The 14,308-nt window shown below is 39.8% G+C and overlaps 2 protein-coding genes and 1 non-coding gene across 7 annotated transcripts in view; 1 reads left to right on the forward strand and 2 right to left on the reverse strand.

Annotated features, from left to right (window-relative positions):
- Nucleotides 1–702: 702 nt before the first annotated feature.
- Nucleotides 703–774, reverse strand: Trnag-ucc (transfer RNA glycine (anticodon UCC)). Its single transcript has one exon. It is a non-coding gene; the product is annotated as a tRNA-Gly (tRNA).
- A 1,208-nt stretch (nt 775–1,982) lies between these two features.
- Nucleotides 1,983–14,308, reverse strand: part of LOC127004597 (zinc transporter ZIP13 homolog) — a 42,474-nt gene continuing 30,148 nt past the window's right edge. For all 5 annotated transcript variants that reach the window (XM_050872495.1, XM_050872494.1, XM_050872497.1 and 2 more), the window contains 5 exons: nt 10,063–10,167; nt 9,503–9,663; nt 7,297–7,468; nt 6,740–6,841; nt 1,983–6,095 (listed from right to left, as the gene is read on the reverse strand). In XM_050872495.1, coding sequence (XP_050728452.1) covers nt 5,923–6,095; nt 6,740–6,841; nt 7,297–7,468; nt 9,503–9,663; nt 10,063–10,167 — 713 coding nt within the window. In that variant the 3' untranslated portion in view covers nt 1,983–5,922. The remainder of the gene's footprint in view (nt 6,096–6,739; nt 6,842–7,296; nt 7,469–9,502; nt 9,664–10,062; nt 10,168–14,308) is intronic.
- The window catches only part of LOC127004596 (F-box/LRR-repeat protein 7-like), a 63,788-nt gene continuing 63,619 nt past the window's right edge, over nt 14,140–14,308 (forward strand). The window contains exon 1 of the mRNA XM_050872493.1: nt 14,140–14,208. Within this exon, the coding sequence (XP_050728450.1) occupies nt 14,155–14,208 (54 nt within the window). The 5' untranslated portion in view covers nt 14,140–14,154. The remainder of the gene's footprint in view (nt 14,209–14,308) is intronic.

Below are 14,308 nucleotides of genomic sequence, written 5' to 3' on the forward strand. Positions count from 1 at the left end.
GCCTATATAATAACCACTTTTATTATATCCCCCCCCCCCCCCTCTCTCTCTCTCTCTCTCTCTCTCTCTCTCTCTCTCTTAATTTCGACGGATCCATCTATTTGTCCAACCAGATCGTCCATCCATCACTCACGGAACAACTTCAATGCGCCGAGAAAGGCATCCGCATGGCAGTGGGGCAGCGGCAGGGAAGGGCAGGCCAGGGTTGGGGCTGGGGCTGCGATGACTATCCCTCATGTGCCTAACTGTCGCTAAGACACTATAAATATGACCTGCTTGCTTGATTGATTGTTTCAAGATTTGTCCCCTACGTGGAGAGAACATGAGCCTCTATCTGATGACGACACATTACGCCATGGCTTCATGAACTTGCTACCTTGGTGGCAGGAAAGGTGCTCATAGGGTGCCTTGGCCCTAAGTGCTAAAGAGAGGCATGGGGGAAATTTATGACCAGTGACAAGGTAATGAGGCCCTCCAGTTTGGGTGTGTTGCTCGTCGTGCAGACGCAAGGGCTGACGCCGCCGGAGTCTGTCACTGTACATGGCAGGCATCAGCCGTAAAATGTAACAACACTTCCGCTGTCATCACAATACAACACATTGCCTTCACTACGCTACACCTCACTACAAGCAATACATCGTTCATGCGTGCACCAGTAAAGATAAATGGAGATGGAGTACGATTAAAAAAATGCGTGACGATTGCGATGGCCGGGAATCGAACCCGGGTCAACTGCTTGGAAGGCAGCTATGCTCACCACTATACCACCATCGCATAAGAACAATGGAGTGATTCAATGTTATTAATCCTGTATAACTCTTGTCGCCACTGTCCCCGTTATCCTCGTCAAGATAACTTCCCATAAAAAACTTTTCACCAATGTCTAATAATCTATTTTCTTTCGCATCTCTCTCACCTATTCTAGCACATTTCTCTAGTATTTCCATGTATTTTTTTTCAGCTACCCCCTTGTTTAATCTGTCCACCTTGCACATCCTTTCCTTTCTTTTCCACACATCTTTCTTTTATTCAACTACATATGTTGCCCTAACCACTGACCTCTCAACATGCTTCACTACTTCAGCAGTGTATTGTATTCTTCCTCTTGCTCTTCCCAATAACTTCCTTCACCTTCTTTCTATAGATTTTTATGTATCACCGTCATGCAGCCTTTCACTTGCCAGTTCCTGACTCTCATTTTCCTTCTTTCTATTCCCTTAAGCCCCTACAGTGTTGGCGTCATAATGTACAGCATTCCCGTCAGGGGTGGACCACGTGTGCCACCCACTATACCAACTCACCTGATACACCCCCATAAGTCATAATCTGCTCCCATTCTCCCCCGTTGCGGCCACCCCCACCCTATTCCAACTCCCTGCTGCTCGACGCAACCTTAGTGCATGTAGGCATGCAGGAGCTCAACGTGGTGGTGGAAAGGCCAGAGGGTCTCTCAAAGCGCAATCCTATCGACATTGCCGTACCTGCAGTCACACCGCACGCCGAGAAAATCACAATTTTTTTTTTTTTTTTTACTATTAATGCTTATGTATAACAATGTTCTATGTTACCTTGCATTTATGTTTATTTGTTATTGTACCTGAAACATATATAAATAGCAGCTTCACTCTTCTTTCAAGAATAGAAAATGGATTGGTAGGCTACTCCCCCCAAAAATCTACAGAATCGATTCTCAAACTTTCTCCATTTGGAATGAAATGACAAGACTGAGTATGTAGAAGAGTGAATGTTGTGTATATCTTGGGGACAGGTTACTATGGGTTTGAAATTAGCATAAACTGCAATACTCACATAAAAGTCTACGGACTGAAAACTCAAAAACTTAAAAAAATCTCCTTCACATTTGCCTTTCTGTTATCATCATTCACAAAGGCAAATCACGTTTTCCTTGGAAAGGCACGTAGCTAAACATTACTCCATCTGGTTCACCGAATTCCCAATCATGTGATAAAAAATACAACATATACTGTGATATAATTTATGAAAACAAATACAAAAAAATTTATATATATACTGTCCTTTATATTTTTAATCAAACATACCACTTCATGTTCACCTGACCAATGCTTAACCACAAGTGTCAGTGTTCTGCAGAACAGACTATGCTCTTCCAGACTGCCTGGAGCATACCTATGTGTGATGCTAAAAACTTTTTTCTAAACCAGAATTTGAAGACCCTCTGCATCACAATACTGCCACAACCAAACACTTCTAATTAGTTTCCTAGTTATGTGTGTAGCAGAAAACACTTTTCATTGTAGACCTTGAATACACCATCATACACACCTTCATAAACAGTTCGCTTGTGGCATTGAGACAAAGTCCGAGCATCACTCAGTTCTGCCTCAAACTTAGACTGACCAACCAACAGAGTGTGCACTTGTGGAAGACTAATGAGGCATCACCGGGTGGGATGCAACACAATGAACTACTGCCTTTGTGCTCTTCATTTATCTGTATCAGCCATTTTATTCTTCTCCAAATGAGTATTATTGTAGTATCCAGGTTTCTGGATTAGTTTCATCCCATTGAAAAATGTTATGTAGTATTTGTAGCATTCATATTAAGCCCAGGTGATATTTTCTAATGTGTAGTGATTTTTGAGCTGCTGACAATTTTTTCACACAACCAACAAGAAAAAAATAATTTACTACAAAATTACATGTACTTTATACCCATAATAATTGTGTTTTATAAAACTAAGCAAGTACTTTTTAACTAAAAATAATACTATAACATATACTTTACCCCCCATAAATTATGATTTATCATAATTTACTTAAATTTCTTGATAGTTTGTTTGATATTCCTCTAAAACTCTTATAACACATTTTAATTTTTTCATTCACCAACAAGACACTTTATCTTTGCCTCCAAGCACATCCCCTACACATTCTCTGCCCTCACACCACTAAGAGTACATTTGTGAAAAACAAGACTAAGAAAATAATACATATTCTACAGTAGGAAAAGACCATATAGAATCATTCCTCACACAAGGAGGAGATGAGATTATTGTATGCCTTGGTGTGTGTACTCACATACCTTACACACACACACACACACACACACACACACACACACACACACACACACACACACACACACACACACACACCGCAGCAGCAGCACACAAGACGCTGCCAGAGGGAGAACGATGCCCTCCTAAGCATGCAGATTCTTGTCCTCAGCTTCACCAGTAACCACACAGAATACACGATGGACCCTGAAGGACTTTGTGTTAACCCAAAATCGGCTCACCCTCTTTATGCTACAAACACCCGTATCTGCAGCATCCACAGTCTTTTTTTTTTTTTTTTTTTTTTTTTCTAAGCAGAGAGGTTTAGTTGAGTCACTTTGTACCTCACCATTCTTCAATTAGTTATATTTTACTCTTGGCCTTAATTTAGAACAGAATATCAATCTGGATTTTTTCCATTCATCCTTTACATTGTAGTGAATAGTAGACAGCTCATCAAGCTCTTCACCTTCTCTTGTGAGTTGGCCATTGAGTGCCTGGTGAAGGTAGGTTAAGGTATGTTCGTGTTTCAATCAGCCATGTATCCCAGGGTAAGTTAAGGGTGGTTAAGGTCAAAACTTACAGTTCACACTGACTTTGGCACTGGGAGATATGCAACTCTGCATACATACCTGGCAATTACTGCTGAGCAACAAGGGTATTATCAACTTACTACTGAACATCCTACAGCTGTTAAGAGACTGATGAAGGGGGCCTTAGTGGTAACACAGGAAGTTTGCTTCCTCATTTACATTCAGCCAGGTGCTCCTAACACACACACACACACACACACACACACACACACACACACACACACACACACACACACACACACACACACACACACACACAGACAGACACCATCACACAAGACACCTGTGCTCATGTCAGGCAGACTCCTGGCTATCAAATGAAATAATTATTAGCTTATGCATTAAGTAGGTAGATGTCAAAATTATAAACAGCTTTTGAAAAGCTATGCAAGTAAGTTCCCAGTGGCACCCCATTAACAAGTTAATAGTCAATACCACCACTTTCCCATAATGCTTCACCACCAATCACCAACCTCCACCATCCCCATCAAAGCTCTAGCCTACTACCACCTAAGTCATCTAAGCAGTTTATTTCAAGATTTCCATTTTCAGTATTAAAATATTACATATTCAGGACTTGTCTATTTACAGTGTTTGAAGACCAAACAAAAGCAAGAGCCACTTATATGACATTATCTTATTTGATATAATTTTTAAGACTATAACTTATGTTTCCCAATAGGATTATAATGATGAATGATGTATATACAATAATTGGATAGTAAATCCATTACATGATGGGCATTCTGAGGCTCATAAATGTTACATAAATGCTATTTTAGAGCCTACCTATCACCTTCAGTGCAGAAACTTATGCACCATTAACTGAATTTGAAACTATTTCTTTCTTACCACTAATATGCACCCTTGAAATCATCCCTAAGCAACTAACATAAGACACTGCTAGGCTCTTGCAGCCTTCCCTCACCTAATGCAGTGTGCTGTGAGGCTGTTTCAGTGGTTCCCTCCCTCCCCCCTATCTCCCCTTACACAAATGGTGCACACCTGAACATTACCTACTGCTCAGACCATATCACAGCTATAGTATCACTCATCCATCATTTTGTGTGCAAGCAATATGTAATGTTGGTGTTGGTATGTGTTGTGGGTCAATGTGAGGATTTTGAAGCAACTATACCAAAGTCCTAAAAGTTCAGAGAGAGGTAAATACATGAGTGGCTTCCATCAATGACTGAAACTGTTAAATGCAAATGAAAAACAAAATAAAAAATCCAAGAGATGAAAAGTTGAGGAGATGTATGAGGTAATCTTGATCATCACATACAAATAAAAAGAGCAAGAAAAAAAAAATCTAAGACAATAGAAAACTATAAAGTAACTTAGACTACAAAAAGTTGCTGTAATAAAATAAATAATTGAAGTGACTGGAGGGAATGTTGAAATTCCAATAGGCCTAGAGATCACTACAGAAGATTGGAACACAGCTGCAAAATTATTTGTATAAAAATATAAAAAACTAAATTAATAATAAAAAAATATGAATAGCAGCATTACTAGTAGCTAACAACTACTTTATATGCATGATGTCAAGTGAAAATAAAAAAAATATAAATAGATTACAAAATACTGTGAATGATGGAGACAAAACAATCTAGTGTGTGTGTGTGTGTGTGTGTGTGTGTGTGTGTAAAAACAACCACATCCATGAAAACATAATGGTGTGGTCTGTAAGTAGATAAATAGGAATCTAAATGGAGTCATAAGTAGTTTTGTTCTTGTAAGTAGTAATACCTTAATTCTATATAAACATGCCAATTCTCTCAGTACAAAATTTCCAATAAAATATATGTATGTACTGTATGTACAATTACATTTACTACATAGAAATTAAAAAAAAAAAAAAAAAAAAAAAAAAAAGCCATTTCTATCAAATTACAATTTACACTGATGAACCAAGAAACGTATGAACACTATGGAACTCTGAAAATATGAAATAAATTAATCAACACTATGGAAATCTCAACAGCTAAAAAATATATATGGAAATCCAAAATGTATGAAAAAATTCAAAATGCCATTACATATTTCTAAAACTATTATTTCAAAAAATACATGGCCAGTGAGCCTTGGGGAGGAGCAGGCAGTGGAAGGGAAGGGGGGGAGGAGAAGGAAGGAAGGAAAGGAAAGGTGTTATGGCTGTCTGGTGATGAGGATGAAAAGGGAAAAGACAACTACAAGGTGAGGTGGGAAACTATAAGGATTGCCCTTGTAGGGCAAAGGCAGGATTATGCCTGGTGGAGTTTGAGAAAGAGAAAGACTGAGAAGGTGCCATTAACAGGCAAGTGCCACAGTGGCCATGGTGAGGGTGCCAAAGAGGAGACAGAGCAGCTGGGCACAGGATTGGGCAGGTCGATCCTCCTGCAGCAGCTCTGGCAACACTGTCACCAGTGCGATGTTGAGGAACCCCCCAGCCGTGAAGCCAAGGATGTACACGTGAACTCCACCTGTGAAAGACACTTATTGTGACTCATCTTAACAATACACTAAAAAAATACTGCCAACTTATATTTATAATAAACCTACACAACCTAAAGGAGACAAAGAAATACCTGATCTGACCCACTACCATTGCGACAAATTCACCCGGGTGACACTAAATGATTCCTTTCACCATCAACCCTAATACACTGCCACCTGTGGGAGACACTCAAAATACGCTATATCATTATTAGTCCTGAGTGTCATCTATTGGATACTGGGTTGCATTTGAACACCTCCTGAATACTGATTATTCAGAACTTTATTTTTTCAAGCAAATATTAACTTACAATCAAAAGAGTAGATTGAAAAAAATCAAGTATATTCCTTCACAGAATCAATAAAAAAATATGAATATTCTCCACCTAATTTTATTCTGCAAAATCCTCACCATAAGCCTAACATAAAATGTTACACAATATGAGTCAAAATAATAATAAAAATACTCCTTATAAAGGTAATAATAGAATCTTCATAGTCCATAATTATTCACTTATGATGGATAATGAGTCAACTCACCCAAGTGTAAAAACTAGTCACTGGAATTTCAGTCATTGACAACACAGGAAGGTAAGCATATTTAATAATCCTTCTGTAGCTGCAGACTTACCCAGGACCTCTGAAGTACCCAGGAACAGGGTGACAAGTGCTCCTATGAGGCCCACACCTGCTGTGTACATCTGGGCCTTGGTTGCCTCCCATCGGCTGAACCCTGGGAAACAGAATAAAATGCTGGAGATTACAAGAAAGATATTGATCCACTGTGATGCTCCGTAACTGGTAGCTGCCCCTCACACACCTGAGAAACTGGGACATCAGCAACCCACTAGATTTGCACTCACCCCATATCTACAAAGCCAGAAAAGAATGTGCCTACAGTAACATACTACTTTGCATGTGCTAACCCCATATGGGAATGCGGTTGAAGTGGGGCAAGATGCAAGACTTAATGATGAAGGATGATGGCACTAACACAACCAAAAGGCATTCCCATTTTCACAAGGAGGGGATGTCAATCCAGAGGCATTTAAAAAAAATATATAGCTCAAAACACAGTAAAGATATAATTACACAAAATTTACTTTATGATAACAGCAGCTACTACACATGTATATTCATGCAATATGTATTATAGTCAGCCCTTACAAAAATCAAGCATGCACCAACCTGATTTCAAGAGGATGGCAAAGTCCCCAATCTCATGTGGTACTTCGTGGATGAGAATGGCAGCTGTGGTAAGGACACCTGTCTTATAGGACACCATGAAAGACCCTGCCACTGCCAGCCCATGGGTAAAATTGTCAATACCATTGGCTATGAGGTTGAGGTACCCAGTCACCTGGAGGGAGGGTGGAAGGGAAGGTTACATGGTGACCTCAAGCAAGTCTAAAAAAGCAAGCATAGAAAGAGGCATGGGAAAGGAAGGTAGAGGGCAGACAGTATATTTAGAAATTGGCAACAGACTGTAGTAAATGCAATGCCTGTATATCCTCATATAGTTGAGGTCTTTTGCTCTGAGGGTTATAAAAAAAATATGAAGCAAACAATCCAATATAATTTCATAAGTAAAATGACCTCATCTATATGAGGATCTACATGCATTAGATTTACTACAATCTGCTGTGAACAATGCAATATAATTTCATAAGTAAAAAGACATGAGAATCAATTAACAATGATGGAAATTTCATGAAAACAAAAGGAACACTTTGGTAAACCTGACTGGATAAAATTTTGTGATTAATTTATATCACATGTTGGACATAAAAACACAGCAGATGCTGATAGTGAAATACACTTACTCTCTACCCTACCAACATCCATCCGTGGGACCGGATGGAGTTTCAGGTTTTATACTTAAAGAGTGCAGAAATGAGCTAGTTGGTCCGATATATGACATCATTAGGTGCTCAATTAAAACGGGCACAGTGCCTAGGGAGTGGAAGAGGGCAGAAGTGGTACCTATATACAAAAGTGGAAAAAAGGAAGAACCCCTAAATTACAGACCGGTGTCTCTGACCAGTGTAGTATGCAAAATATGTGAGAAATTAATAAAAGAACAATGGATGAGATTTCTAGAAGAACATAATCAAATCACAAACAACCAATATGGGTTTAGGAAAGGCCGCTCACGTGTGACAAACTTGCTGAGCTTTTACTCAAGGGTGACGGACAAATTACAGGAAAGAGAAGGATGGGTGGATTGCATTTACCTAGACTTAATGAAGGCATTCGACAAAGTTCCACATTCAAGACTGATGTGGAAACTAGAAAATAAAGGAGGATTGAGAGGGAAAATGAAGTGCTGGATGGAAAGCTACTTAAGGGGAAGAGAGATGAGAACTGTGGTTAAGGACACTAGATCGGAATGGAGAGCGGTGGAAAGTGGAGTGCCCCAGGGGTCGGTTTTAGCACCAGTACTCTTCCTAGTCTATATTAATGATATGCCAGAGGGAATAAACAGCTACATGAGCCTGTTCGCGGATGATGCTAAACTGCAAAGACATATAAGAAACAGTGAAGACTGCAAGGAGCTGCAAGAAGACCTAAACAAGATTTGGAAATTGAGTCAGAAATGGGAGATGAAATTCAATGTGAAGAAATGTCATGTTATGGAAATGGGAAAAAGTGTAGAAAGACCAAAATGGACATATAAAATGGGAGATGGTGAAATATTAAAGAAAGTAAATGAAGAGAGACCTGGGAGTAATAATGCAAGATTATATGCAACCAGGAAGTCATATAAGTCAGATCTTCGGTGATACATATAACATGGTGAGAAATATAGGCATAGCATTCCACTACATGGACAAAGAAATGATGAAAAAATTAATAACTACAATGATCAGACCTAAACTAGAATATGCGGAAACAGTGTGGTCTCCACATATGAAGAAACACATAGTAAAACTAGAAAGAATACAGAGGATGGCAACAAAAATGGTTCCAGAACTGGAGGGACTGACATATGATGAGAGACTAAAGGAAATGGACTTGCCAACAGTAGAACAAAGAAGAGAAAGAGGAGACCTAATACAAATATATAGGCTATTGAGTAAAATGGAAGAAGTAGATAATGAGAAATTGCTACTAAGAGAGGAACCTTCCAGCAGGAATACTAGAGGACATAGTAAAAAGTTGAGGAAGGGAAGATGCTCAAGAGACATAAAGAAATATAGCTTCCCACAAAGAAATATAGAGGTTTGGAACAGATTAAGTGAAGAAATAGTATTGGCGAAGAGTGTGCAAAGTTTCAAGGAAAAGTTAGATAATTATAGATACGGAGACGGGACCACACGAGCGTAAGCCCAGGCCCTGTAAAATTACAACTAGGTAAATACACCAACCTTAAAATACAAATCCATTCACTCACCTCCTTCTTGGCACTTCCAGAGTCTCCCTTGGTGTTGTTGTTGTGTGGTGTGGAAGTGGATGAGTCGTGTCCCGCCAGCATCTCCACCACAATGAAGACAAAGATTCCTGCCAGCACACACAGCCCCACCTGAGTGAAAGCCTCATGTGTCCCAGCACCTCCTGGGGAAAGAAAAAGAAGCAGGGGGATAGAAATTTGTGATATTCAGGAAACACACACACACACAAAAAATAAATAAATAAATAAATAAATAAATAAATAAATAAATAAATAAATAAATAAAAAAAATGCACACACACACACACACACACACACACACACACACACACACACACACACATATGCATTACAAATAATCATAATGACTTGGAAGGTGGTATGGGATAAAAAAAAAATAAATAAATAAATAAATAAATAAATAAATAAATAAATAAATAAACTTGGGGATAAAATTAATGTGGCCATAGAAACCTATCACAAAGTAAAGATAAACAGGTAAATATGTAGAACTAGTGAATAGAGCTAGCAACAAAGAAATGTGAAAAGTAAGAGAATTTCACCTTCCAGGGCCATGCTCCAGGCTTCAGGCAGCAAATGAAGGAACACATCGCCCAGCAGGCCACCAACGGCAAAGCTGAGCAGCAGCGGCAGAATATTCAGACCACCTGAGGGAAGAACAGACACCATAACTATCACTGATATGTACATACTCTAAAAACTATTAGCACTTACTTCACAGAGATTCACCCAGTCTTATACTACACAACCCAGTGTGGTTACTGTAAAAAAGACCATTTAGTGAACGAGAGTTCGTGGACATTAAGACAAGCACTTAATGCAGATGCAATTCTTTCACAATCAGGCTCACAATATTTGTACAATATATATATATATATATATATATATATATATATATATATATATATAGATATATATATATATATATATATATATATATATATATATATATATATATATATATATATATATATATATATATATATATATATATATATATATATATATATATATATATATATATATATATATATATATATATATATATATATATATATATATATATATATATATATATATATATATATATATATATATATATATATATATATATATATATATATATATATATATATATATATATATATATATATATACTCAAGGATCACCTTCATGAAAACGAACTTCCTTGTGCCATGGAAAAGGTAAAAAGAAAGAGCAAAGAATGTGATAATTTAGAATAACTTGGGTTCTGAGTGTCTGAAATATACTGAAAGGAGAATGAAGTGAGCAATTGAGTCAAAGGACAGACTCATTCAGACATTAGATTGTCAATAAATTAGGGAAATATTTAAAGCCACAGAATGACATTTGACGCTGTTCAAACATGCTCGTTGGTTTTCATGGCCTCTAGTTGACAATGAATGTCATTCACTCCTCAGCCTAACCCCTTTAGATATTTTGCCAACATTAACCACTTCTCACAAGGTGCAATCAGCTCTTACACATGACAAATTGGTGCAATTCTTAAGAAAATTATGGAAATATCTAGTAAAACCAACACATCATCTGTGGTGTTTCATGAAGTTCATTGGTTCGCCATTATTGGAAGTGCTCATGACAAGATTTATAAATATGGCATTATGGCATCTCTCCACCACTCTTCCCCTAATAAAGACTGTGGCCATGAGATGCATAATTCCTTCCAGTATAAGAATATGCCAAAACTTGCAAGGCACTCAACAATAAGGGGAAAAATAATATAAATGGCCAAGAACAATTCAAAGTAACATATACCAGTGCCAAAATTCATAGATAATAGTATCAAGCACCTTACTAAATTCTACGCAAAACCCACATCACCCTTAATTATGAAGACATGGTGCTTCAGTGTTCTAATAATATATTCATAAAGAGAACATTACTCAGAATGTTCCAGTAATAGTAGCCAAATAGCCAAACCATTTAGGTGACGAGGCAGGAAGTACAGTGGAGCATTTCAACCCTTATTAACTGAAGGGTTAGGTGTAAATATACCATTATGAAAATGTACAGGTGGGCCAACTTTAAAAATGAAATTAATAAACCAGTGTGAGGATTTCATTTGCCTGCCCTTGAGGGAAACACTACAAGTCGGGCAGTTGTTCAGTAGTACAGAGTAAAAGGAGAGGAGACAAGAAAAAAACAGTGATGAATAGCAGGGAAAACGTAATACTTGGCAGAAGACGGGAGGAAGGGGCAGACAGAAAGGGGGAAAAGGATAGGGGAGAAAACAGGGAAAGAAACAGAAAGGGAGGAGTATTATGTAGGCAGACTATTCCTTCACCAATAACTGAGGTCGTGCAAATAGAAACATTCCCCAAAGTATATAGCAGTAAAAATATTCACCCCTAAAATACTGTGTTAATGTATAAAATAAGGAAAATGAAAAGTAGGAAAACGGGAAAAAGAGTAAGGGAAAATGATACCCTTGAGAGGAGAGGGAGGAGGCGATTTACCTCTCCTGCGCCCCTTCCTCCCCTTCCCCCACTCGTCGCCCGTAACCTCTCAGATAACTTGCCAAGGTCTCTGCCCCCCACCCTCCTGTACCCCCCTCCCCCCTCTCTTTCAACACAATGGGCCAGTTTCACATTTCCCCATGATGGTTTAGTAAGCAACCAAACCAACACCAGAGCCTTCGAAATTTCCTTGTATAGTGTCTGGTGTTTATATTTAAGTTCACAAATTTGATGAAACTATACAGGAAGAGTCTTGTGTATTTAGTGTGGCATCGAAGGCCTCCCCATTTTGGATTGTATGAGATTCTATAGTTTGGTTCGGGCTGTTACGAAGACTGTGTTGGACTGTGAAATCGGCTCTATATATACATCTGTGTTAAAAAGAGGCGTGAGAGGACAAACCATTCCCTGCTCCTCCTCTTCCGATTTTTGTAGTTGATCTTCTTTTGTTCCTATTTATATTTGTTATCCTCCTCCCGCTCATTCCTTATCATTCGTACCTCCTAAAACAACACACACACACACACACACACACACACACACACACACACACACACACACACACACACACACCTGGAGTACTGCCTGTCACCTGTGTTCATCTGTCAAACAACCTTTACTTGAGGGGAGGGAGGGAGGCATAGGGGCAGGGTAAGGAAGGAAATGAAGACGTCCAATTAGAAAGTAAATGTTGTGAGGAAAGGAATTATATAAGAATTATTACGACTCACTCCTTCCTTTCTTTCTATTTCTTTCCCTATTTTCTCCCCATCCATTCTCCCCCTTTCTTTCTTTCTACTCCTTCCACCCGTCTCCTTCCTTCTGCCAAGTCTTACGTTTTCCCTGCTATTCTTTGCTATGTCTTTTTTCTTTTCTCCCTACTTTCCTCTCCTCTTTCTCCTTCAACACCTTACTCTCCCTTTCTCAACAGAGCATCCATTAGCCCTCTGACCCACCCCACCCCCGACTCACTTCTTTATCTGCAGGTGCATTCGCTCCTTCCCCAAACCAAGCCCACCACTGTGCATACCTTTAATTCTACTCGAGGTCATGAGAGAGAGAGAGAGAGAGAGAGAGAGAGAGAGAGAGAGAGAGAGAGAGAGAGAGAGAGAGTAGGCACTTTTTTTTAATTCCTAAACGATACGCACGGAACAATTTAAACAATGTGTCCAATGAAACATGAAAACTTTTATGTGTAAATGCGAATTGTTTTACCTACTTAAAAAGGCTGCGATGACTTAGATCTATGCAAACGTTTTCTTTAGTAAACGATATAAATTTTACATTTTTTTTCATCGGAGCGCTAATCCAAAGAGCCTTAGTTCATCTGTGCATACGTTTTTTTCTGGACGAGGATAATAAACCTGAGCGCCACTATCAATCAATGCAGGTTTACCTAAGCAGTGGTTCACCTGGACTCGAGTTTACCCGAGCGTGAGTGAGGGCGCGGTGCAGCTGGCCACGTGTGTTTATCGCGGGCGTGAGCAAGGCACGATGCACGAGGCGCGGGGGGCGGCTGGGCCTACGGGGCCATGGGGCGGGGCGCAGCCAGGCAGGGCAGTACAAGCATCGCGGTGGCCTGGTGCAGCGGGGCAAGGGTGGTGCTGACGGGTGGTGCTGACGGGCGGTGCTGACGGGGTGCTGCAGTGTGGTGTGGTGTTGTGTGCTAGGTGTGTGAAGCGTGAATACCGCGGCTTTGGGGGAAGTGCTCGCCCCCTGTGTATGGTGATGCGTGTGTGGAGGCTGTGATAGGTGCCGGCAAGGGGACTGTGTGACCAGGGGACTACTACTACGAGTGCTTCGGCGGATGAGGAGGAGAGAAAAGAGAAGGGATAGTGACACGCAAACAGAGGACCGGAACAAGAGTAGAAGACCAAGCGAGGAACACACGAGAACATTGAACAGTGGAAAAGCAAAGGAGTAACAGGAGAAACATAAAAGAGCAAAAGAGGAACTACGGAAGACCAGAAGAGCGAAGGAGGAACCAGGAGGAGGATAGGAGACGAGAGGAACAAGGCAAAAGAAACTAAGGAAACGCAGAACACAATAGGAGCAGTGAAGAGGAAGCGAAGGAGGGGTAGGAGGTGAAAAGGAGAGAAGAAGGCGACTCGAACAAGACCAGCAGCGAGGGACGGCATGGAGGGCAGCGCGCCGGCGGGAGGGAAGAGGGCGGTGTATCGTGGCACGGGGGTAAGTACTGCACGCGGTTGTTATGAGTATTCTTGTGGTGGGTATTGCTGCGCTGCTGGAACTACAAGACACTCCTCGCCAGCGCAGCGCAACACCTACC

This window comes from Eriocheir sinensis, chromosome 28 (assembly GCF_024679095.1).
Source record: "Eriocheir sinensis breed Jianghai 21 chromosome 28, ASM2467909v1, whole genome shotgun sequence".
Classification (NCBI taxonomy): domain Eukaryota; kingdom Metazoa; phylum Arthropoda; class Malacostraca; order Decapoda; family Varunidae; genus Eriocheir; species Eriocheir sinensis.